At 50.3% G+C, this 24,839-nt stretch overlaps 2 protein-coding genes across 4 annotated transcripts in view; one reads left to right on the forward strand and one right to left on the reverse strand.

The window, feature by feature from the left end:
* The first annotated feature begins 4,549 nt into the window (after window positions 1-4,549).
* HIGD1B (HIG1 hypoxia inducible domain family member 1B) lies at window positions 4,550-7,151 on the forward strand. 3 transcript variants are annotated; one of them, XM_061144240.1, is made up of 4 exons: window positions 4,550-4,644; window positions 5,406-5,604; window positions 6,239-6,373; window positions 7,020-7,151. In XM_061144240.1, exons 2-4 carry the CDS (start codon window positions 5,505-5,507, stop codon window positions 7,082-7,084), a joined length of 300 nt encoding a protein of 99 aa, XP_061000223.1. In that variant the 5' UTR covers window positions 4,550-4,644; window positions 5,406-5,504; the 3' UTR covers window positions 7,085-7,151. The 3 variants fall into 3 exon arrangements, with proteins under 3 accessions (XP_061000223.1, XP_061000221.1, XP_061000222.1); XM_061144238.1 differs by having other exon boundaries at window positions 5,454-5,604; XM_061144239.1 differs by lacking the exon at window positions 4,550-4,644 and having other exon boundaries at window positions 4,832-5,604.
* A 379-nt stretch (window positions 7,152-7,530) lies between these two features.
* Window positions 7,531-24,839, reverse strand: part of EFTUD2 (elongation factor Tu GTP binding domain containing 2) — a 36,556-nt gene continuing 19,247 nt past the window's right edge. The window contains exons 11-28 of the mRNA XM_061144237.1: window positions 23,000-23,124; window positions 19,479-19,542; window positions 19,008-19,098; window positions 17,521-17,656; window positions 16,240-16,367; window positions 15,285-15,478; window positions 14,060-14,171; window positions 13,278-13,418; window positions 12,675-12,776; window positions 11,515-11,597; window positions 10,763-10,849; window positions 10,419-10,545; window positions 10,128-10,215; window positions 9,391-9,509; window positions 9,201-9,295; window positions 8,602-8,755; window positions 8,342-8,449; window positions 7,531-8,002 (exon numbers count right to left, since the gene is read on the reverse strand). Coding sequence (XP_061000220.1) covers window positions 7,907-8,002; window positions 8,342-8,449; window positions 8,602-8,755; window positions 9,201-9,295; window positions 9,391-9,509; window positions 10,128-10,215; window positions 10,419-10,545; window positions 10,763-10,849; window positions 11,515-11,597; window positions 12,675-12,776; window positions 13,278-13,418; window positions 14,060-14,171; window positions 15,285-15,478; window positions 16,240-16,367; window positions 17,521-17,656; window positions 19,008-19,098; window positions 19,479-19,542; window positions 23,000-23,124 — 2,050 coding nt within the window. The 3' untranslated portion in view covers window positions 7,531-7,906. The remainder of the gene's footprint in view (window positions 8,003-8,341; window positions 8,450-8,601; window positions 8,756-9,200; window positions 9,296-9,390; window positions 9,510-10,127; window positions 10,216-10,418; window positions 10,546-10,762; window positions 10,850-11,514; window positions 11,598-12,674; window positions 12,777-13,277; window positions 13,419-14,059; window positions 14,172-15,284; window positions 15,479-16,239; window positions 16,368-17,520; window positions 17,657-19,007; window positions 19,099-19,478; window positions 19,543-22,999; window positions 23,125-24,839) is intronic.

The following is a 24,839-nucleotide window of genomic DNA, read 5'->3' on the forward strand; positions in this document are numbered from 1 at the left end:
TCTATCATTACACTCTCATTCAGCCTTCCCATCACCATTATCCACAACACACCCTCTTAGAATCTTTAAAAATATGTGAGCAGTCTCTCCAGAATGATTATTGTTGTTGTTCAGTCACTGGGTCATGTCCAACTCTTTGTGACCCCATGAACTGCAGCACGCCAGGTTTCCCTATCCTTCACTATCTCCCAGAGTTTGCTCAAACTCATGTCCATTGAGTCAGTGATACCATCCAACCATCTCATTCTCTGTTGCCCCCTTCTCCTCCTGCCCTCAATCTTCTCCAGCATCAGGGTCTTTTCCAGTAAATCAGCTCTTCACATCAGGAGGCCAAAGTACTGGAGCTACAGCTTCAGCATGAGTCCTTCCAATGAATATTCAGGGTTGGCTTCCTTTAGGATAGACTGGTTTTATCTCCTTGAAGTCCAAGGGATGCTCAAGAGTCTTCTCCAGCACAATTCAAAAGCATCAATTCTTCATCGCTCAGCTGTTCTTATGGGTCAACTCTCACATCCACATCCACATCCATACATGACTACTGGAAAAACCATAACTTTGAATATATGGACCTTTGTCAGCAAAGTGATGTCTCTGCTTTTTAAAATGCTGTTGAGCTTTGTCATAGCTTTTCTTCCAAGGAGATTATTCTTCCAGAATGATTAGTGGGTACCAAAGGCACTTTCTTGGCCCAAGCCTGTAGCTTTTAAGGCTGTCCTTGAACAAATGCTGCGAGGTCCTTGGAACCAGTGCCTGTTTTTAGAAAGAGAGGGGATGTCCCACCCTCCCCCTCCCCCAGGTACCTTCTAGAGGCTGCTTCAGTCTAGCCATCTCATCCGGAAACTTCCACTGCCCTGGCCTGTTCCTGCTGCCTTCTTTTTCCTCCTCAAGCCCTCCAGACACTACTGTGTGGCCCCAAGTTTTCTCCCCTGTAATTACCCTAGCCCTTCAGCCTGGGTCTTTCTCATTCCTACCCCAACTCGGGGCATTCTCTGTTCCCTGTCCAGTTCATTCATCATCACCCCCTCACTCACAGCACTGCTTAGCTCAAGGCAAAAGCTGCACGTCCCTCGCTGCCCCGCTCTTGTCACTCAGCTCCCTCAGGCTATATATAGCACAGCTGTGTCTTTAGATTGTGTACAGCCTCAAGTCCAAGTCCCCCACCCCCAACCATTCCCTTCCCCCAACACAATCAGGAGAACAAACCTGAAGCTTTCAGTTAGGGCAGGGAAGCACCTCCAACAGGGAGGACGGGGTTGCCAAGGGATGCGAGTGTGCTGAATTCAGGACCACCCAGAAGATGGCAAGCTTCCCATCTGTTGTCAGGGACTTTCCATTTCTCCCCTAGCCTGCTACCCATCCCCCGCCCCCCACCTTGCTCATTCTGGAAGAAAGGGAGTAGGCAGCAGGGACGGGAATTTTAACAATCATATTATTTAACCCTTGTGTGTATGCTCAGTCACTCAGTGGGGTCCAACCTCTGTCTGTGTGATTTTCCTTCTCCAGGGGATCTTCTGGACCCAGGGGTTGAACCCACTGGCAGGCAGATTCTTTACCACTGAGCAACCTGGAAAGCCCTATTTAACCCTTACATCGATCCTATGGGTAGATGCTACCTCCATTTTACAGATGATGACATAGACTCAAAAGAGGTTGAGTGGTATAAGACCAGGTATTTAGAGAGCAGTCAGTTAAGCAGCTGACCCCATGTCTGACTCTGGCCTGCGCTCTGTGTCCATTAAGTCTGTCTGCATCATTCAATTAGACCCCTCTAAATTAGAATTTATATTAGTGTGACCTGATCTGGAAGAAAGAGGTTTATTAAGCGAATTACTAACATAGAAAGGTTAAATCAAAGTAATTATTTAAAGACTTGGCATATTAACAAAAACGGTATCATAATTTTATCTTATCTGTTTACTAAAACAGGACTCTACAGAAATCTCTTCTTTGAAGTTTTGGTTACTGTGTGTCCTCAGAGGTTTTTGAAATAAAAAGCAATTTTATTTCTTCTATTTCAAAACTTTCCCTCCACCTTTTAGGTGTTCTCCAGCTTTGATTTTAGAAATGGTTAGAAGTCTAGTGCTTTTTGCTGTCACCTACTATGACCTTGAGCAAGATGTTTAACTCAAGCCTTGGTTTTTCATCTTTTTTGTTAATTAATTATTAATTTATATATTGACCTCGAGGCTTGTGGGATCTTAGTTGAGAGTCCTTTGGACAGCAAGGAGGTCATCTCAACAGCCGCTGCTGCTGCTAAGTCGCTTCAGTCGTGTCCGACCCTGTGCGACCCCATAGACAGCAGCCCACCAGCCTCCCCCGTCCCTGGGATTCTCCAGGCAAGAACACTGGAGTGGGTTGCCATTTCCGTCTCCAATGCATGAAAGTGAAAAGTGAAAGTGAAGTCGCTCAGTCGTGTCCAACTCGTAGCAACCCCATGGGCTGCAGCCTACCAGGCTCCTCCGTCCATGGGATTTTCTAGGCAAGAGTACTGGAGTGTCTTGCCATTGCCTTCTCTCATCTCAACAGGGAGAAGTTGAAATTCGCTCTCCTTAACTTGGCCCCTGTTCTCTAAAGTACTCGGAGTTGATCCTGATTCTTGCCCTGTCTCAGCCAGACATTTCTACTCTCCCACTTCTGGCCTAGACCATTGATCTCTGGAGAATTCAAGCCACCGTTGGGACCAGGAGAGGCAGCACAGGAGTGTGTGTGAATGCCTGGGAGGAGAGTTCCCAGGGACGCTGGGGATACGCAGAGGCCCCGGGGGAGTGACTGTGACCCTGGGCCTCTCCCTGGAGCAGTGAGGGCTGGGGAGAGAAGAGAGACCTCAGCTGCTGGACACATTTCCAGTGCTGAAAAGTCACTTTAGGACAGAGAGTAATCTGGGGGAGAAACAAAGGCCTGGGATGGAATGGGAATCTGCAGTGCACCCGGTCTTTCTCCATTTCTTAGCAAGAAGGTTCTTTGGAGCCAGCCAGACCCAGGTTCAAATCATGACATTCATTAGCTGTGTGTGTGCATGCTTAGTTGCTCAGTCATACTCGACTCTTTGCGACCCCGTGAACTGTAGCCCGCCAGGCTCCTCTGTCCATGAGATTATCCTGGCAAGAATACTGGAGCGGGTAGTCATTTCCTCCTCTGAGAGATCTTCCCGACCCGGGATAGAACCCTCGTCTCCTGTGGCTTCTGCATTGGTGGGCGGATTTTTTACACCTGAAGCACTTGGGAAGCCCTCACTAACTGTGTACCCTTGGATAACTCATTTAGCCTCTCAGAAGCTCAGTTCCTGGTCCAGGAACAAGCTGCTACTTACTGTGTAGAATGGTGGAAAGTTCTGAAATATGAATACATGAAACAGAATAGGTGCTAATGCTGGCTATGGTCCTCTGCATAACCTAAGTATTAACCCGCAGGCAGTAGAAAGTGTTCTGGTGATGTGAGGGAAGTCACAACTGTTTCAAACTCTTGGACAAATCTCCTGGGTCCAGAAAACATTCTTGGAGGGGTCAAGACCAACACCAGACAGCCTGTCTCCCACAATTAAGGCATTTTATTTACATCCCACATTGTTCTTAAGAGTATTTTTAAAAAACATTAATTTTTGGCTGTGCTGGGTCTTCACTGCCGCACGGGCTTTTCTCTGGTTGTGCCTCATTGCGGTGTCTTCTCTTGTTGCAAAGCACAGGCCCTAGGGGACTCGGACTTCAGTAGTTGCAGCACATGGGTTCAGTAGTTATGATTCCCAGGTTCTGCAGCACAGGCTCAGTAGTTGTGGCCTGTGGGATCTTACTTGACCAGGGATTGAACCCTTGTCTCCTGCGTTAGCAGGCGGATTCTATACCACTGAGCCACCAGCAAAGCTCTAGAATAACTATTCAGCTCTGCCAGGCCTAAGTTGAGCCATGCAGGATCTTCCATCTTTGTTGCAGCATTTCGGATTTAGTTCCCTGATCAGGGATTGAACCCTGGCCCCCTGCATTGACAGTGTGGAGTTTTAGCCACCAGACCACTAGGGAAGTCCCCCTCTTAAGAGTATTTGAGGCCATATAATTTGGGGGAAAACTCAGGATCTCTGCCCATTTTTGCCGGTATATTCCTATCTCAGTTCTCCAAATCAAGTCCACCTCTGATCCAGCCATGAACCTCCACAGGATTAAAAGACTGAATTGAGATAGGGGATCCCCTCCGTCTGATCTTTTATTACTTTACAGTGCTTGGAGTTTCACAAGGTGGCGCTAGTGGTAAAGAATCAGTCTGCCAATGCAGGAAATCTGAGTTGAGGGTTCGATCCCTGGGGTCGTGAAGATCTCCTGGAGGAGGAAATGGCACCCCACTCCAGTATTCATGCCTGGAAAATTCATGGACAGAGGAGCCTGGCAGGCTACAGTCAAAAAGAGTCAGACACGAGTGAGCATCTGAGCAGTGCTTGGAGCTCCAGCCTGGAACTCAGCAGATGGGGGGTTAAGACTGATGTCCTGACCTATCTCCTCCCCTCTCCATTCCTGACTTCAAAGTCTCCTTAAAACCGGACACTGTGTCCCTGACCCCATAGTGGCAGCTCCATCATCAGCTCTTGGCCAATTCAAAACAGCAGACGCTGAGCCTTAGCCGGACTGCTTGCACTCCACTTTCTAGCCATCTCCTAGGGTAAGCACCGGCATGCTGTGGACCTGTGGGGCCAGTAGTCCTTGCTTCTCCAGGAGGAGAGAGGCAACTAGGGATAAGAAGTTGCCTCAAGCCAGGAACTTTTGTCTTGGGGTTAGACTTAGAAGGCACCCAGCAGGCAGAATCCCCGGTCTGGGACTCCGTCTAGTTTGTGATGAGAGCAGACATTTATAGGGGTTTACAAGTAGAGCAGTAAGGGTCCCCAGGACAGGGAGGCAGGGGGTTGGCAACTGAAAAGAACCTGGCAAGAGATGGACCTGGAGACAGAGAATAGCTCAGGGACCAGAATTTGCTCCATTAACATTAATGTTCAAAATCTGCATGAAACTATACACAAGTCCACGTTTAATCATTTCAGTCTCCGGCTCTGGTGGTCTGGTCACCATGGCTGTAACACTGGGATGGCTCTGGCTGCCCAGGGCCAGGTTTTCCTCTGCACCTCCCTTGGGAACAACCATCACAGACTTAAGGCCCGTGGGGGGCCCAAGGTTAAAGGACTGTTCCTCCCACCCTCATCTGAGGATTTTCTCAGCTGCTTTTCTTGGCCCAAGGCTCATACCCGTAGGGATGCAGATGGTGGAGGGGGAGGCAGAGAAAACAGTGAAGTTGGAACGAGCTGGGGAGAGGCGGATGTTGAGAGGAAGAGATGGGAGAAACGGCACTAACGGTCCAGCCATCTGAGACAGGACAGCCATGTCGGGCATGGTGAGAGAGGTCTCAGCAGGCAACTTCCTCCTTCCCAGCCCAGACTGAGGAGAACTGGAGTTATTGTTGCGGGTGCCTCCTTCTAGGACTGGGCTGAAGCCTAGGAGCCCCAGCTGCTAACATCTGGGTGCAGAATCATGTCTGCTAACAGAGGCTGGTGGGCGCCACCCGAGGGCGAGGACAGTGTGTCTGAGAAGCTCCTGAGGAAGACGAGGGAGTCTCCGCTGGTGCCTATAGGTGAGTGGGAAGGGAAGGAATGGGGGGGCGAGGAGGGGGCCTTCTCTTGGAGAGCACGTGTCTCCTGGTCCTTTCAAAGAATGAAGCCCTGAACTCGAGTGGTCCTGCCCACTGACTAATCAACAGCTAGAAGAGGAGTGAATCAAGAGCAAAGGTGACACATCTGACAATAAACAAGGCCAGCTGGGTGGGTGGAGGTGGCGGCCAACCAAGCGCATGGGAGGCTGACACCAGTGTCAGGATGGGCAGGAGCAGCCTGGGGTCCCCTTGGGCTCCCTTGCCCCAAGGCCCTGGGAGGGGAAGAGAACAGCTATGGGGGCTGGCAGTGGTTGGAGAAGAGCTCAGGGAGGTGGGACAGTCATGATGATGGGCTACTTGTACAGGGAGGTGGAGGGGGGCGAGGTATTGGAAGGAGGCAGTCACTTTGAAAAAATCATTGAGAACAGTTAAATTTTCTAATGACAGCCCCTACTCCACCAACCACTCCCCAGTCCCCTCAGGTGCCCCCTGCCCCAAAGCAGCAGCAGGAAGGCAGCTGGTTATCCAGAGGCCCGGTCGGCCTAGTGAGTGTCTCTTCAGGAGAGCGATGTGCTTGGTGACTGAGGCCCAAGCATCACATTCTCTGCCTCTGTAGGTTTAGGAGGCTGCCTGCTGGTGGCAGCATACCGGATCTCCCGGCTGAAGGCTCGTGGTTCCACCAAGATGTCCATTCACCTGATTCATACCCGAGTGGCGGCACAGGCCTGTGCTGTGGGTGCGATCATGTTGGGTGAGTAGCTGGTGGGGTCGGGGGACAATGTGGGCAAAACCGATGAGGCAAAATCTGACCGTGAGCCCTGACAGTTACAGGACAAGAGTTCAGTCCCTGTTCCCTACACCAGGCTCCACAGCAAGGCCTCGGTGAAACCCTCATAAGGAAAACATTTTCTGGGTTTCCTGTTTATTCTCCCCTGTTCAGGGGAAGGTACATAGTCTGTTTCATGAGTCTGTCCTGAGGTGAGAGAACATGCAGCGGTTTCTCTTCCTCTCCGGATCAGAAGGCAGAGTGGTACTTCCCCGCCGTGTGACAGTGGCCAAGTCCCTTTCTCTCAGACTGTTTCCCCGTGTGCAACATGACAATACCCACCGGGGTCTGCCTCCCTCCCTCCCTGCAGTGAGGTTTCTCAGACAATATACGTGCAAGGGCTCTGTCAACTGTCACATGGCTTGTCTCCCCAGGCTGTGCAGCCAAGTGTTTGTAGCAGCTGTCGAGACCTGGGGCGGACAGATGAGCAGGGAGGTGGACTCTCAAGGGAACGGCTAGTGTCAGCAACCGCCCCCCCCCCCCCCCCCCCCCCCGCCCAGACACCCGGGAGAGCCAGGCAATGGGTGGAAGGGGCGATGTCATGGGGCGCTTTCCCTTCTCCCTCACACAGGCGCTGTGTACACGATGTACCGAGACTACATCAAGAGAACCGCACAGGATACCAGGGAGAAGTAGGAGTCCTACAGGCCTGAGGCAGTTGGACCTCGTCAGTCAATCTGGGTATGCACCTAATAAAGGAGTTTGAGGCAATTCACTGGTCTCTTCTTCACACAGTGGACAGCAGAGCGAGGGAAGGCTCTGGTCCCCAACTCCAAGGCAAGGAGAGCCTTCTGGGGCAGAGGAGACCTCTGACCCCAGAGACCCAACCACTCCCCAGCCCCCTCAAGGGCCACCCACAGGAGTGGGAGTGGGGGCGGTAAAGAGGCCTCAGTGCTCATGGGAACACCAAGTGGAGAGGCAGGCGCTCCTCCCTGGGGACCAGGCAGGAAGAAGGCTGCAGCTGGGAGCAGAGACAGGAAGGCCTCGTGGGAGATGACAGAGACCCAGAACCCAAGTGCCAGGACGAGCCTGAGCTGAAGGGAAGAGGGTAGAGCAGCGGGGATGAAAGGAACGGACCAAGGCAGCAGTCAGAATGTTCTGTTCACTTATAAAACATGTCTAAGGTCAAACTTCTACTAAAAAAAAAAAAAAGATTTCACGTAAATCCTGAAGACAGGGCCCCTCGGGCTTCAACACTTCCAGCCCCTTCTCCTTCCAGGACCCTGAGTTCCTCTCTGTTCTCTGGCAATGGAGCCAGGCTGAGGCCATAGGAAGAACCAGGAGGCCCAATGTTCCTCCCTCTGGGCTGGAGGCTTGAGGGCTCCGGGCTTGTTGAGGACGGCCACAGCAGCCCCAGACACGCTCTGACCACGTGGAGTCTGAGTCCCACCAGGGCCCAGGTTTAAGTCCAGGGTGTGGCCCAGCGCGGGGAGCGGGAGCTGCCAGGTGGCCTGGTGCTCACATGGGGTAGTTGAGCACCACATCCTGCTTGGCGAGCTCCAGCAACATAGGGTCATCGAAGAACTTGCTGATGCTCACGTCCTCGCTGAGACCCTGCAGAGAGTGGGGGCAGAAGCAAAGATGAGTCCTGTGTGACTGCGTTGTGCTTGGTGGGGGGGGGGGGGGGGGGCGGGGGGGATGTGTTGGCTGAGCTATTTTGAGAGTCCTGCCGTTAGGGTATCATCACAGGGCAGGAGAAGGCTCTCCCTTCCCAGGCGTGTGGCCCCAGGCCTGGGAGCCTGGAGCCTGGGAAGACCACATTTCCCCACACTGTGCAGTAAAATGCTCTCAGTCTTTGGGAGGAGGGTCCAGAAGCAAGAAACAAAGAGCGATCCAGCTCCTGGTAAGACCACCTGGGCGTGGAGGGACGGCCATGGGCCTGAGGACACGTACCTTCCTACGACGGGTTTTGATCATGAATTCTCGGGCCAGGTGGGGAGCTGGCTGTGGCTCCAAGGGGCGGATGACAATGCTCTTGTCCAGAGGGTCACCAGGTACAATCTGAAAGGCAAAGTGGTTTCAGAGCTGCCAGGCAGCAAGATGCTTCTCTAGGATGCTGGTGATCCCCCTGGAGGCCTGGAGGTGGGCAGGTCAGAGGGGACGGCCTTGCAGAGGTGGGAGACCACAGTGGCCAGGCTGCACCATCTTCTTACCTGCCAGTGGTGGAAGACAGACAAGGAAAAGGCCTGGCCCTGCGTGTGAGTTCGCAGATCAGTCTCAAAGCCAAAAGAGTCAATGGCTGGGATGAAAGCTTTGATGGTGTAGAGAGGAGAGCCTGGGATGGGTGCATCCTGAGTCACGTGTCCCCTGAGAAAGAAAAATAAAGGCTGAATTCCTACCCCCGTGGAGGCCAAAAGCAGAGAAGCAATGTACCCCCAAATGTTGACCATCAGAGAAAAGAATAACGGCAAGTGCCCCACAGAGGGCGGAAACGACTCGGGCTCTCCCCACAGCTCCCCGTTGAAGTCAAAGGGGCAGCGCCCTGTGGGCAAGAGTGGAAGATTGACAGGACAAGGCCCTACAGACCCTCCCACCACTGACTGACATCCCCCAGGAGCTCTCTGAGGAGGGGTCCGAGGAGAAACCTCAAACTATGATGTGTAGTGAGGCTGGGGATGCCTCATTCCTTTCCTGCTTCCTTCTGTAAACCTAGGCCTCAGGAGTGGAGGGTGTAGGGAAGCCAGTCCCTCTGAGTTCCTTCTCACTGGAACTCAGGCTTGCCGCCCCCTTCCTCAGGTGCCTGGCGGCTCACCTGCGCCTGGCCAGGACCGTGTAGACAGCAGAGACACAATCTGCGGGGGCCTGGACCTCGACGAAGTAGTAGGGCTCCATCAGACGAGGGGTGGCCTGCAGCAGAGCGGGAAGACAGGGCTCCTCAGCTTGGGCAGGGCCGGGGGACAGCAGTCTTGAGGCCCCCAGTCAGAACAGCCCCCCTCGCTCACCATGAGAAAGGCCGAGTAGACGACTCTCCGGGCTGTGGGGATGATCTGGCCCCCGCCCCGGTGCAGGGGCTCCTGGGCAACCACTGCATCCAGGATCTTAAACTTGACATTTCGAATCACTGAAAAGGAAAAGGGAGAGCTGCCTAGGGAGTGGGTCTGGCGCTAGTCAAGGGCGCAGGGGGCGAGCAGCAAGGAGCCTCTTGCGGCACTGAAGCTGTTTTGTAGCCACGAGGGATGTGGTACAGAATCAGCCTGCAGGTGTGTATCCTAACAGTGTATATGGAGGTCAGAGAGTAGGCAGACATTTGCAGTGTTGCTCTCAGGACACACTCAGACCACATAAAGTGTCTCGAGAAGTCTGTGTTTCTTCTCCAGATATTTGATTATTTTGGGGTGTAGAGTAAGTTTTAGGAATTGCACATTTGTCCCCACTGAGTCCAGTCCTGCTCTATAAACCACTCCAATCCCATCCAGCTGATATCCGTCCTCAAACACATTCCAGGAATGAAGAGCAAATGCCCACCTAGACATGACTTCCATTTCTAGGATGTACCAAGCCGTGCCACCAGGGCAGGGAAGGAGACGAGAGGAAGCTGGCCCAGGACACAGGACGGTCGTGGTGGCCCCAAGTCGTGTCTCCTGCCAGGTCCCAAAGATTAGCCCACCCGGACTGATACACCCGGAAACAAGGAGCCCAGAGGACAGGGTGGAGAAGGCAGAGGTGCTGGTCGACTTACATTCATCACAGAGGGGCCCCTCCCTGGTTCCCCACTGGAAACCTTGAACGATGCTGTCCTTCACCGAGCCGAGAAGAGCCTTGTCCACCTGCAGAGAACGGGAGGGCCCCTCAGCACTGACCCCGGCCACAGGCAGTTTACAGGGAGGAGGAGGTCAGCACACTAGTAAAAGGATCCTTTTCTTCACCAGAAGACACACAGTACTTCCGGGAAAAGAAGAACGCTTTGGAGTTTCTTCCACTCAAGAGCTAATAAGCAAGGGCCGCAGGGTCCCCACCAGTCCTGCTGTACCTCCGAGGGCAGGGTATCGTCCACCAGGATGTTGGGGCCGGTGGCATCGGGGCCGAAAGCCCAGATGGAACGGGCAGCCAGCAGATCCCAGTCGTACTTGGTCTGAAAGAACTCTCCCAGCTTCTTCCTGGAGAGGGAGGGAGGGGAATGATGGTGTCAGACAGCCTGGGACAGCCAGTTCCCGGGCCACGGATCCTGCCTTTCTGGGCAACAGTGCCCTCAGCTACCCACACTGCCCGGGACAAAAAGGGGGAGGCAAAATCACTCCCCAGAGAGGGGGATGTGTCACGTTAGAGGCTCATCAGGTAAGCTGTTTGGCCCTGGAATCGGAACCAAGCTCTCACCTGTTCCATGTGATCTGGACCACCTCGTTCTCTATGTCTTCTGCAAGGCCCTTCTCAAGGGGCTCGGCGATCATGGTGATCTTGTTCCTGGTCAGAAAGGAAACAGGTAATGAGGAGGGTCAGCAGGACTGGCAGGAGGGTCGTCCCCAAGAAGAGGGTGACAGAGGCAGGAGCGAAGGCAGTGACATCAGGGAAAGCCGTGGGGGCAGAGCAGAGCAGAAAGGGCTTGTCTTCTTTCACTTGAATCCATCACTTTTGAAAAAAAGTAAGGCTTGGGGAGAAATGTTCTATTTTAAAGCTTTAAGCAGTATTAGTATATTAACCAGCCAAACAGCAGAGTTGCTGCTAGGGGAGATTTTAAGATAGTCACATTACACAGAGAGGAGAAGTGGCCATTTAGACACTCACCCTGGGAGAAACTAAGGCAAGTAATTCCACAGTATTGTGAACAAAAGCAAAAGGGATGTGAGAGCTGGGATAAAACTCAGGTACTTGACACCCTCATCTCCAGACTCAGGGTCTCTATTTTCACAGTGCTTGTGGCTAGGGTGGGCTTAGGGGGAGGGGAAAGCGACCCTGGGAGTCCCAGGATCACTAGGACCCCCAGCGTCCTTCTTCTACTTTTATTTTTGGCCGTGCTGCGTGGCATCTAGGATCTTAGTTCCCCGACCAGGGATCGAACCTGCACACCCTGCCATGGAAGTGTGGAGTCCTAACCACGAGACCGCCAGGGAAGTCCCCCTGCAACTTACTTCTTATTGGGAGTTTCAGCGAAACACTTGAGGGAGGACGTTTCCACCACCGTCTCACAAAATGTGACAACAGGGTCAGCCACCTGAGACACAAGATACACTGTCAGGCAAGGTGTCACTTTCTTGGAAGGACAACCTCCTGCCAAAGGGGACTGCAAGGCTCCCCTCCCCTCATACTATCTCTGTGAGAACCCGTCCTGATCAGAACTAGTGACAAGCACCGTAGCAGGCTCAGACTAAAAGTCTGTACCTTTGAGGAGAAGCCTGGAAAATTGAGCGTAGTGCATAATTCATGTTCCTGAGCCAAAAGCAAGTGGAGGATCAAATAAGGGCCTTAGTTAAGAGTCCCTCAAAGTATCTTTCAACACCCATATAGCTGTCCCACCAGCATTCACTGACACCTGTGGGTCTGTCAGCACTGGCTCGAGAGACTGACTGGTGAGCGCCCATTCCATCTTCAACGACCCCGGGCAGCATGGCTCCTCCTGGAAGCGCCCACATGTCCCCCTATCGGGACCCGGTGTCTTTCAGAGCACCAGTCTTGGCTAAGAGGGGGCACTTGAGGGCACTCACTCGCACCCGCCCCCACAGCCTTGGAGACAGTGTGTCCACTGGGAGACCAAGGCTGTGTGACAGGCAGTTTAATTCAGAGGCTATATTAAGATTTCACGGGAATCCAGAAGAGCCAGTCCCCGCTCCCTCCTTGAAACCATACATGCTGAGCCCTGATCAGCACAGATGGGTTAGTCATGCAACTATTTTCTTAAAGAAAGACCAAGATCGGGATGGGGAACACGTGTAAATCTATGGCTGATTCATATCAATGTATGACAAAACCCACTGAAATGTTGTGAAGTAATTAGCCTCCAACTAATCAAAAAAAAAAAAAGAAAGACCAAGAATAACTCGGCTTGGGAGCCTTGGCTCTGAACGCAGACATTGAGAATAATACCCCCCGAAGAAGGCAAACCAGATCTCAAATCCTTCCCATGCCGGGAGCAAGTTCTTGCTTTTCCCACGCAGACCACCTCCCATACTGCACCCCTCTCCCCTTGGACCTTCCCAGGGAATCACGGGTTTGGCTGCCTGAACAATTAGCCTGGAGCTGTGAGCCAAGCTCGTGGCCAAGCAGGCGCTCAAGACAGCAGCAGCTGCTTCACCTTGATGTCGATCTCCGAGTACATCTTCCGCAAATCGTGCATCACGCAGTCCAGGTAGAGCTCCCCAGTGCCCAGGATCACATGCTCGCCAGACTCTTCCACCTGAAAACACGACAACCCTGGGGGTCACAGGCTGGACTCTCCTGTGCCAGCCACAGCAGACAGAGACAGAATCGAGGCTAGAAGCTGGAAGGAGGTGCTGAGCCCACTATTGGAAAAGCCACTACTGTGTTGGTTCCATTCCCCTTGGGAAGGATTAGTGGGGAGCAGCGACCTACGAGTCAGTCCTCAAGACACCTGGACCACCGAGCACAGTGCTACTGGGTGTGAGGTCATGGACTGAATTCTCATCACAGCCATTTAGGAAAAAACATTTAGTGTCTGTGGATATAAGCTAACCCTTTAGCCCTGGCCAACTCCTCTAAAAGGTATGTTGGCAGGCTCAGAATGATTCACTCTTCCCTGTATATCTTTTGGAAAATCAATTCAAAGTGTGATTTCTAGGCATCAGAGTCACCTGATAAATGCAAAGCAGCGGTGGCACCAGCAGGCCCTTCTGCCAGGGCTCTTGGGGCGCGGCAGCAGCTGTGGCCTCAGGCCTACCTTGGTGGTGAGGGACGGGTAGCTCTTGTTGACCTTGCGCAGGCCGTCCAGCATCTTGGGCAGCTCAGAGGGATTGACTGGCTCCACGGCAATCTTGATAACTGATGTGGTGTTGAACTTCAAGGGCCGGAAGATCTGAGCCTGAGACCCAAAATACAGCAGAGCCATGAGGACACCAGGCCTGAGCAGGTGCAGATGGTGCAGAGGTCAGGGAGAAGCTGAGGGCCTGCTGGGGGGTGAACTATACCCCCCACCAGGAGCCAGGGCGGTGCCTGGAGGCAACCTGCAGGGCCATGTCTTCCCATGTATGCTGGCAGAAAAAGGAGACGTAGAATAAAAAGAGCCCCTCCAGGACTTCCCTGGTGGTCCAGCGGTTAAGAATCCACCTTGCGATGCAGGGGACATGGGTTCGACCCCTGGTCAGGGAACTAAGATCCCACATGTCACAGGGCAACTAAGCCCATGCACCACAATAAAAGATCCTGCATGCTGCAACAAGAAACCTGCATGCCGCAACTACAACCTGATGCAGCCAAATAAATAAATATTAAAAAAAAAAAGCAAGAGAGAGCCCCCCTCCTACTTCCTAGGAGCTGAGTCCAAGGAGAATCCAGGGGGACAGGATCTAGAAGGTGGAGCCCATGCTGAGGCCTGGCAGCAGGAAGCAGCAGTGACTCTGGTTCACGCCCCCCTCGAGTTCTGCGGCTTGTCGTTCACATGTGCTGGGGCTCCCTGTGATTCTCCAGCTTAAGCCAACCCAGTTGCCTTTTCAGAAACTCTACCTCCTCGTTGCCTCGGGGTTCAGTTATGGTCGCCGTCTTCACAATTGGTTGATCGACACCTTCAATTAGGACCCAGTTGCCAGCAGGAACACGGTTCACTTCGATGTGGTACCTGGAACAGCCTCCAGTAAGTGGCAATGAAACTTGGGAGCAGGGTGTTCATTCCAGAAAACTTAACTGAGCACCAGCTCCGTGCCAGAAACTGAGCCAGGAGCAGAGTCAGCAAAAAAAACAAAAAAGCTAGATACATTCCACCAGGGGAGGGATGCGATTAAACAACCATATAGCCACACATATGTGTAGTTACAAACTGAAGGTGCCATGAAAAAAAAAGGGCAAGGTACTTCATGAGCGTAACACAGGCAAATCTAATTCAAGCTGGATGTGTGTGGTAAGCAAAGCACTGCCTCAGGGGTGGAATGTAAGGAGAAGCCAAAAGCACCAAAGAGCATACTGCAACTCCCCTACTGTTCAGGTGTTGTGTCTGACTCTGAGACTCCATGAACTGCAGCACTGCTGTCCTTCACTGTCTCCTGGAGCTTGCTCAAACTCATGTCCATTGAGTCAGTGATGCCACCCAGCCATCTCATCCTCTGTCGCCCCCTAACTCTTTAATTTTCTAGAGAATGGAGTACATCTGGAGGGGGTGGGGGAAGGGGCTGTTGGCAAGACGCAACAGCCACCCTAGAAACAGGCCAGGCTCGGTTCTGCTCTCTAGCTATAATGCTAAGCTGATGAACTGATGAGCAGACCCCAGGTCCAAGTGAAGTTTAATTCTGCAGATTGGGATGCTCCAAGGGATTCAGCAAAGTTGTCTCTCTTGGTCAAAGAATAGCCAGTGGAGGCTGGGAAATAATGTCTCTTGGGGAAGAGACATGCAGGTTACAATTTAAGGAACACAAAAGAGGAAGAGAGGCTTGAGATGAGTAAACACAGAAATCCTGCTACAGGAGTTCATTCAAAGCATCCCAAAGGCAAAGGCAGGTCTCCTGGCATCAGTCTTGGCATCAATCCTAACAGTAGCTGCCCTGTGACCCCAGCAACCTCGGACAGTAAGAGCTAGAAGTCAACACGTCTGCTGAGGGAGGGTCACCTTACCCCCATCACAGGCAGCCAGCAGCTTCTGTGTGTCCAAGGAGGACCACCCCTCCACCCCTTCCAGCTTGCCGGGGCAGTCCCAGTGCAGAGGCCCAGGCATGCGTCTAGGGGCTCTGGATGGCAGTACCTGGCCACGGAGATCCAAAGGCGGCCCACGGTGCATATCTGGGAGTCTTCCTCATCCTCCAGGGTGTAGTTCTCCCCCAGTACCTTCACAGGCTGCCCAGCATGGATGGTGCCACTTAGCACTCGGCCAAAGGCATGAAACTGAACTCCATCATCTGTGCTGTACATCTTGGTCGTGTGGCACATGAGGGGACCCTGGAGATGGGGACAGAGGGTCGCCTCAACTACACACACGCTGGATAAGTTCCACCGTCTCCCCCTCCCTTGTCAGCAATGACCTGAGCTCCATGGGGAAGCAGCCCAGACTGAGAAGATAACGTGGTGATCTCCTGAAAAAATTACAACCAAGGCCTAGCCCTAGCTGAATTAAGACATGTCATAGGCATAGCAAAAAAAAAACCTCTTCCTTCTTCCTGCGGGGGATGAGGGCACTGGGGAAGAGAAGCAGGTTTAGGATGGCAAACTAACACTGTCAACTTGCAAGACTACAACACTAACTGGTCCCAGATTTCTTCAAAGAAGAAACTCATAATTCTCAACTGGCTGTAATGTTTATGCCAAGAAATTAGACAATGCCTGAGGAATGACTGGGAAAGATTGTTTTAAAAGCCAGGACCAGTGAGATTAGTTACCATTTGCTCAATCTTTCCTATCTGTCATGCACCATGCTAAACACAATCACAACCCTTTCTTAAATCTTACTTACTTCTCATAACTTCCACATACAAATTATTACCACTGTATACACCAAAACCCTCAGACTCAGAAAACCTTAACAACGTTCCCAAGATCTCATCACCAGGAGTGGTAACATTGGGCTCTGAATTCAGGTCAGTCTGACTATGCCTAGGGGGAGGGCCATGCAAGGATGGAGAAGGGATTACTCCTGCAACTGAAAAAAGAGTTCCCACAAAGGAGGGATGGAAATCAGAGAACAGGGGGGTCATGTTCCTTACATCAGGGTCACAGTCACTCATGGCCTCGCCAAGGTCGGAATCTACACCACCGGTGTAGGTGTGCTCGATCTTGGGCTTGGCGCCCACCTTTGGAGAGGGGATATGCTGCACACACATGTCCACAAAGCCTGCGGAGGGAGAAGAGATGGCCATTAGTATGAACTCTCACAGGGAAAGGGAGTGGGGAGTTCTGATCCACTCATGATGGTCAGAAAACTAACAGTGAGAGACTGACTTTCAGCTCTAAAAGCTACGGTTCTGATTCTGGGCAGACACAATACCCTGTTTCCTGGGCGCACGCTGCTAAAGGATTTGGAGTCACATGGATGCCAGGGAAGAGCAAGAAGCAGGTCTAAGTGGCTCCTTGAAAGTGAACTGACAAAAACTTGAAAATATCCGTATCAGTCCATGACCTTCAGTGAATAGGCACTTGCTGAGCACTTACACGAATAAGTACCTCATCTCTTCTTTACAGATGTGCTTAGAACAATCTCCGAATTAACTCTTCCCTCCGGGAAACACTGCATGTGTTTCTGTTCAAATAGCTATTTTCTTTTCCTAACAGCCAATAAGCCATACAAGAGAGAACCTCCATTAGCACCTTGGGGTGATAGCACATCTGCTTTTAGTTGGGATCTCCTTTGTCAGATGGATGGCCAGCCCAGAATGAACCATCAAAATTATACACTTTGAGGGATTCAGATACCTAATTCCCAACAGACTTAGAACCAAGCGATTGCTAAGAGAGCCCTGCGCCATCACCTTTTTTGCCTCCGTGATTTTACAGAAGAGAAATCAGTCCCAGAAGGATTGAGTGGCTAACCCGGGATGACCCCAGGGGACTGAGCCAGAGGAAGATCAAGACTCAGGTCATCTCCCAGTCAGTCTAGGCCTTGTTCTCCTACAGCACCTGCCTCCTGCATAACTAAAACACCATAAAGAGGAGCTCTGGGGAAAGAGAGATCTGCGTCTATAACTCATCTCCCAAGTCCTAGCTGGGGGGTTTCCCCACCATTTCATGACACCTACGAGTCTACCTTCTCGACTGCCCTCTGGCAAAAATACCACAACTTCAGAACCTGCTTCTCCATTCCCTTTTGCATGTTCCTCCTGGAAGGGAAATTTAATTGCTTTTGTTTTCCCAAGATAGAATTCCTGGTACCATCCACTAAGTAAAGCAGCTCAGGAAAAAAACCCAGGTGACGGGTATCCTGACCGTGGGTTAAAGAAGAGTTCCCATGATACACGTGGAGGAGATGGTGATGACGACGAGCTCCTTACCTGTGAATTCGCCAAAGAATTTTTTGCAGACCAGCCTGAGCAGGGGGCGGATGTTCAGCTTCAGCTCCTCCTTGGTCAGGTGGATGCCAAGCTCATCCAGGGTCCTCGGGAGGCTGGTGTCCACGTCACCCACCACCTGTGATGGCATCAGACAACACGTCAGCTTGGGTGACCCAGAGGACAAGGGAGGGCAAAAGGGCAATAGGAAGGGTCACTGCACTGCGTTCTCTTCTACACGGAGAGCTCTGGGCAAGGATACCGATTGGGTTTCAGGGAAATCTTGGTACAAGCTTGGTTAAATGCCCACACCAGCCAATAAACCTGGCTCTCTCAGACAGACCGGTGTGTGTGCTGCCCTCTGGTGTCTGAAAAGCATCATCTCATCTCACTAGGGGAATCCATACCCTTCCTTCCCTATTTAGAGACTTCTTAGATTTAGAGGATCACTGCAATGGAAGGAACCAAAAAAGGTCACCTAGCAGTCTATCGGCTGTCAGGATGGGGCCAAGCTAAATCATCTCCAGCAGACTCAAGGTCTCTGTGCAGACAGGCGCTATAAATTTCTTTTATTAATCCATTCTGGTCTGACACAAGATACGAAGTATTTTCCAGCACTAATAAATTTAATCGTGTTATTTTGTCTTGTTGCTATGTTTTCACTATTTTGTCAGTTGGAATGGCCCCACACATTTTGTGTATATGTGTGTGTTCATTGTGCACAGTGCTTATTAAACACCTGCATAAACACATAACACAGTTATAAAGTGTAATTGTCTTGGGAGAAAAGGTCTGCATGAAAAATTCCTCTCCAACGTTATTGCCCTTTTAGTTCTGCCTTTCAGAGAGCACAAATTCATACAAATGCCAACATTATATTCTTTTCTTTGGAGCATCCCATGCGTTTAACTACATCCTTACCACCATCTGATGCATGCTTTTCAATCTGACAAACATCACATACATACATGCCCAAAATAGTCATTAAAATCAAGCTCATACAATGATTCATCTAATGGCTATAAAATAGTTAATTTTATGGGATGTACCATAATTCTTTCAACAGATTCTCACCGATGAACCCTTATCGCCAGCTTTTTTCCCCCTTTTCCTGATGTTATAATGCTATAACGTATATATACATCTTAATACATATGTATTTTTTATGTATGTATAAAAATAAGAACTGGAGGACTTTGAGAAACAATTATATCTGTAAGGCAAAGCCCTGTAACTGAAACTATTATTTCTCAAGTATCACATTCTTTGGAATAGTCAAAATTTTTGTAAATTTCTCTAAGCTGTCTTTTCTATCTTCCTCCTTTACTCTGATCTCAACTGCACTTAAAAGGACTGGAGTGTTCCAGATCCAGAAGATTGACTGACCGTCCTCACGCTGAGTAATATAAACTAAGCAGGGTCAGGGAGAATCAGCTTTTCCACCTGTGCTTAGAAGGGCAGACCTGAGCTAGGGAACCCGACACACTCACCTGGGCAAGGATCTTGTAGAGGGGCTCCAGGATAAACTCCACAAAACTCCTCTGGGAGCTGCTGGTTGGGGCCTTTTTGGTGAACTTCCGCCTAAAGAGATCAAGAGTTACGGGAGATCTAGGAGGGAGAAGGCAGTGTCACCAACCCCAAGGGTGTACTTCCTAAGTTCCGAATTTGAGCAAAGCCAAGCTGAAAGGAAAGAATGAGTGTGGTCATCAAACCTCCAAACAGGGACACCTTGAGAGGGCATGGGTCACGACCCTCCCACACGCCTGGGCTGAGCTGTGGGGACCTCAAGGGAAATGCCTCAAACCCTGCTGCAGCACTCGGAGCCTTAGAGGAGGCAAGAAGGTAGCTCATGTTTAATTAAGAAGCAGGTTTTCGTGGCAGGAACTCGTTCTCTGTCTGTTTTCACTTACTGGGAGGATGGATCACGCCTCCAGAGAGTCCACTTCCCACACTCTACTTACGTCTTAGGGTTGAAGTAGATGTCACCCCAGAGTCTTTTAGCAAACTCCTGGTAGTTAATGTCACCTGTAAGAAAAACCATAGGAGGAATTCTAGCACCTTCCTCTCCAAGGTCCAGACATCCGCTTCTATCCAGGCAGGCAGGTAAAGATACTGAAGCACAAGGGACAGGACTGGCCCGAAGCTGACAAGGTGATGCTGGAGCCAAAATGAGCACCCAGGTAGCTCCATCTCCAGGCAGCTTATGACTGAGCTATGGACAAAGGTACAGTTTATATTCTTCCCTTTAATGGAACAGGCTCAACTGCCTAAATTCTGTCCTCTGTATGCACCTAAACATGTCCCTTCCGCAGTGATGCTGAGAGTTCCTGCATTCCTTCCTGATCCACGGAAGCTCTACGCCACTGCAGGTACGGGCAACCTTCCAGCAGCAGCACCATATCGAGGCTCCAACTAGCTCCCCACTCTCTGGAGAGAAGACACCAAGGCCACCTTTGTGTCATCTTTTTATTTTCACTTAATTTTTAGCTTGACTGCAACTGCTAATCCTCACCAGACTGAACCAAGCCATTGTGGCTTTTATGTTTTTTTTAAAGAAAAACTGTTTATCCCACAAGGCCTCAAAAAATTAACAGGAAATATATGGTTTATCCCTCTATATCCCTACCTAACCGAATCTTTATGTGTGTTTAGTCACTCAGTCGTGACCGACTCTGCAACCCCATGGACTATAGCCCTGCCAGGCTCCTCATGGGAATTCTCCAGGCAAGAATACCAGAGTGGGTTGCCATGCCCTCCTCCAGGGGATCTTCCCAACCCAGGGATGGAACCCAGGTCTCCTGAATTGCAGGCAGATTCTTTACCGTTTGAGCCAGCATGAAGCCCAGGAAGAGAAGCAAGAGTAAGAATAAGAATGCAACTGTGGCTTTTAAAACTCAAGATCTTCTAAGTCCAGGGCTCGCTGACCACACTTTCCTTTCTTTTCCATGTTATTAGTTACTGAAACTCTCCCTCTCCTGTGAACCACTGCGTCTTTTACACGCCTCTACTCCTGCACTTAACACACACTATACGATAATCACTGGACTGAACTGTGTAGGCAAAGAACCAGGCACAGTGTGTGACAGAAGTTAAACAAACACTGACACAAAGAATGAGTGAACATCTCTCTAATCCACCCCCACCCCCCACCCTCAATCTCACAGTCAACACCAAGCTAATGTTCCCAACCCTCTATCTGATACTGGTGACAATGTGTAAAGAAACGTCCCTTCCCACATCCTTTCCTCTCTGGCCAAAGATAGGCCAGCCCTGCACACACCACTCCACCCCAATCTTTATTAGCTCCTAATTCCCTACAGGATAAAGTCTAAACTCCTTAACTCCTCATTCCAAACTTCCTCCATGTGCTCCCAACCCAAGCTGCCAGGCCTGCTTGAATGCCTCTCCTTGATGAAGAATCCATTGTTCCCAAACAGCTGCTCCTGCATCCTCCCCTCCTCTTCCAACCCAGGGAGTCTGGAACCCCTGGTTCCCTACTCTCTACCATCCAAGCCCCCTCTCCTTTAGCCTTCTTAGACCCCTGGGCCTTTGGAGTTGAATTCCTTCAGCCCCAGCTGCCTACGGCAGCCACCAGCATTCTGCCCGCACCACCTTACTGTCGATCATCACTGTGGAGTTCTGTTTACCCACTGGAGGAAGTTCCCTGAGGTCAGAGATCATTCACCATGCCTTGTAATCCTGGTAGGAGGACATGGTTTCAATTCTGGCAGGATGGTGTGACAGAAAAAGCATAAGGTGCATTCTAGTTCCAAGCCCACCAATAAGTTCTGTGTCCCTGGGCATAGCTTTCCCACATGGAAAATGATGGGGAAGGACTCAATGATCTGACTCCTTCCAGGGCTGACATTCTACAAGCCCATACATGGTGTCTCAGAATGATCTTGGGGCCCAGAGCTGGTGTCTGCATAAACACTGGGTTCAAAGGATGAGTAATAAATCTCGCCTGAGGCTCAGGGCCATTTTCAGTCAGAAACTGAATCATCAATGTAATATAATTACATAAACAGTCTTGGATTTTGCTTCATATGCTGATTCAAAGATCATTCAGAAACATAAACTGGAACCCTGCTCAGATGATCTTCATTTACTGTCCATCTAACAATTTTTTTTAGGAAGAGCCATCTGGAAACAACCAAAATATATGTCTAACGATGAGAAAGTAGACATCCATACAGCAGACCAATGGGCAGTTATATAAAAAATTTTTTTTTTCTGGACGTGCCGTGCAGCATGTGGGATCTTGGTTCTCCAACTAGAGATCAAACCCACATCCCCTGCACTGGGAGCATGGAGTATTAACCACTGGACTGCCAAGGAAGTCCCAAAATAGTATTTATGGGTAAGATTTAACAAATTCTTATGATCTAATACTAAGTAAATATTTATCTTATGCAGTTATATTATATGAAATAAGATCTCACAGATGTAAAACACTGAACAGAGAAAGAAGAAACTGGATCTAAATGCTTGCAGTAGTTATGGTAATGAGGTTATGGGTGAATTTTGTTTCTTTGACTAGATTTGACTGTATTTTTCACCTCCCAAATAAGGATGCAGTAAACATGTACACGTTAAAAAAAAAAGACCAAGTTTCAGCTGGCCCCTTACTTTCACCAGAGCAAACATTTCTACATTGTGTGAGGCAGGACCACTGGCCTGTGTGAACAGAAACACTGGCGCCCCAGGAGGCCCAGAGGTGGGGCACGTGGGACCGTCTTGAGGGTTGGGAAGTTGGCCCCAGGGCTCGGGAGCTCCAGTTCCAGGGACCTACATATAAAGTCATTCTGCTGGGTGTCCCAGGGGCTGTGAATCCAATCCGAGTTCTCAAGTAGGCCTGTGAAACATCCATGTGCCTGGTGGTGCTGGTGGCTCAGTCGCTAAGTCATGTCTGACTCCTGCAACCCCAAGGACTGTAGCCCGCCTAGCTTCTTTGTCCATGGGATTTCCCAGGCAAGAATGCTGGAGTGGGTTGCCATTTCCTTCTCCAGGGGAATCTTCCCGACCTAGGGACTGAACTCGGGTCTCCTGCATCGCCGGCATATTCTTTACTGACTCAGTCACCAAAGAAGCCCCTTATGTGCCTGGATACGGTTGGAAAGACAGCCTGAAGCACCACTGGTGAGAGAGATTCCATCTTTGAAGAAGAGGCCTGCATGGCTTTGGGAGCATGGATAATTTCTTTTTGACAAAACCTGTCTCACTTGAGGAGATTCTTGTTCCTGGTATGAGCCCCCTCTTCACCCATTTCTTCCCAGGCACCTTTATCCTTCTACTGTTTGGAGACCACTGAGCCTGAGAAGAGAGTCTCGGGGCCAAAAAGAGCCCCAAATGTGACTTGGTAACAGTTGATACAGTCCCCTGGCAGGGACTCTGGCGTGCGGCCCATTTCTGAACTGCTCAGCAGGAAACGCACACAGGACTCTGGGGAGGCTGGGGAGACAGACTGCCAGCCAGCGCTTACCGAAGGTGTCAGCGTAGATCTTGGCAAAGGAGCCTAGCGTGAAGCAGATGCTGTACTGGGAGCTGGAGAAGCAGACATTGCCCAGGAGCGGGGAAAGGATCAGGTTCTCGTCCGTGGAGTACATGCTGAAAGAGAGATGACCCTGAGTGTGGGGCTGGGCTGGGCTGCAGTGCGGGCACGAGGCAAAGGGTGAAGGGCAGGGCTCGGTATCACAGCCTCTCTCCAGCGGCCGCCTCAGAAGGGGTTTGCATAACACACACAGCTTCGCCAACAGCCGGCTCCAAGAAAGTGACATGATGGAGCTGTTCCCTAACTCTGGGTAACAAGATGATTTTCCAGAGCTGGAAACACACTGCACGATCCTGGAGAAGTTAACTGCGCCAGACAAAGGGAAACTTGGAGGACAAACACCTCAGAACACAGGAAATGAAGCTACTTTGATAAGACAGGAGTACATTTGAGAAATCTCAATTTCACAAATACAAACAGAAATACCAGTATAAGTAAATGAATGAATAAATGAATGAAAAAAAAAAAAAAGCAACTCTACTCCCCACTCTCATATGGTCTTGTCTGGCTTTGCTTTACAAACTCCCGTTAAAACATTTAGTCTTAAAAGTCGTGCAGAAGCCACAGTACCCCAAGTTCACTAGCATTTATAAGAAAACCAACAGCACACAGGAATCAACCCTAGCCTTCTTGACACACTGCTTTATGGAATTTCTTAATCTAGAAATACAAGTACTGGCTTCTACACAGCACTCCCCTACCACACTCCCAAGTTATGCTCCCCGGAGGCAAGTGTTTTCAACTTCTTTAAAAGCTGCTTCTGGAGCATTTACCTCCATATTTCTAAACAATGTATTTATGGTGATATTTCATAATTTATGAATATTTCATAATTTATGGTGATATTTCATATTGTTTGGGACTTGAGATGTGACTTCTTGACTTCCTATTCTAGTAGATCATGATTTAGTCCTACACAACCCCTGCCCTGTCTTCAGACAAGTGGATCATTTCATCTTTCGGACGCTGGCTATAACACTGGGCTCCAGTCATTCTCAGCCTCTCCAGTGTCAGGGAGAAGATATCCCTGTTGAGAACCAGCACTGCAAACTGGGGGTGTTCCTAAAGGTGAACTTGTCCCAGGGCACGAGGGGTCTGTCCTGGATCCTCAGGTGGAGAGGAGTTTTCTCAGCTGGACAGGCTCCTCCCAAGCAAGGGGCCTCAAGAAGTTATCCTGTACATCTTTCCGCTACAGGTTAAACTGTCCTGAAATATTTAACCTATTCTTCAAAGCCACCATGATACTGTATTCCAAGGTCTCCCAACCACCATTCATACTTATTAACCTAAACCCCAAATCCATCTTGTTGAAAAGCAGCTTCAGTAAGAAACAAAAGCCAACAGTTCCTTCTCTTACTGAGTCTGTGCTAATGAGATAATAGCAGCTGACATTATTCGCCCATAAGCTATTATCACTGAGCACTGTGCTAAGTATGTCAGGTCGGCTATCTACTTAATTTCTTGTAACATCTCATTAGGCAAATACTACTATTCTCTTTTTATAGAAGCAGAAACTGAGGCTCTGAGAAGTTAAGGAATCTGCCCAACTTTACATGGTTGGCTGGTGAAGATGAGACTGACTCCAGAGCTCAGGGAACTGACCGCAGTAATAAACCGAGGATGTGCGGCGAGCTGCTGATCTGGTTAAGGAGCAGCGTTAATGAGGTAAAGGCTGGGGCGTCAGTCCCTGCAGAGTCACAGAGTGTTCCTCCAGCTGTGTCCAACAAGCTCATCAATGCATGCCAAGAGCTCAGAGTTGCCCCCAGAGGTG

The sequence above is a fragment of the Dama dama genome, chromosome 5, assembly GCF_033118175.1.
Source record: "Dama dama isolate Ldn47 chromosome 5, ASM3311817v1, whole genome shotgun sequence".
NCBI lineage: Eukaryota > Metazoa > Chordata > Mammalia > Artiodactyla > Cervidae > Dama > Dama dama.

Bases quoted from the DNA above. Each gene is read 5' to 3' on its own strand.
- HIGD1B (XM_061144240.1), top strand. From the start codon at position 5,505: ATGTCTGCTAACAGAGGCTGGTGGGCGCCACCCGAGGGCGAGGACAGT. The intron at 5,605-6,238 runs GTGAGTGGGAAG...CTGCCTCTGTAG, and splicing joins GTCTCCGCTGGTGCCTATAG to GTTTAGGAGGCTGCCTGCTG. The intron at 6,374-7,019 runs GTGAGTAGCTGG...TCCCTCACACAG, and splicing joins TGTGGGTGCGATCATGTTGG to GCGCTGTGTACACGATGTAC.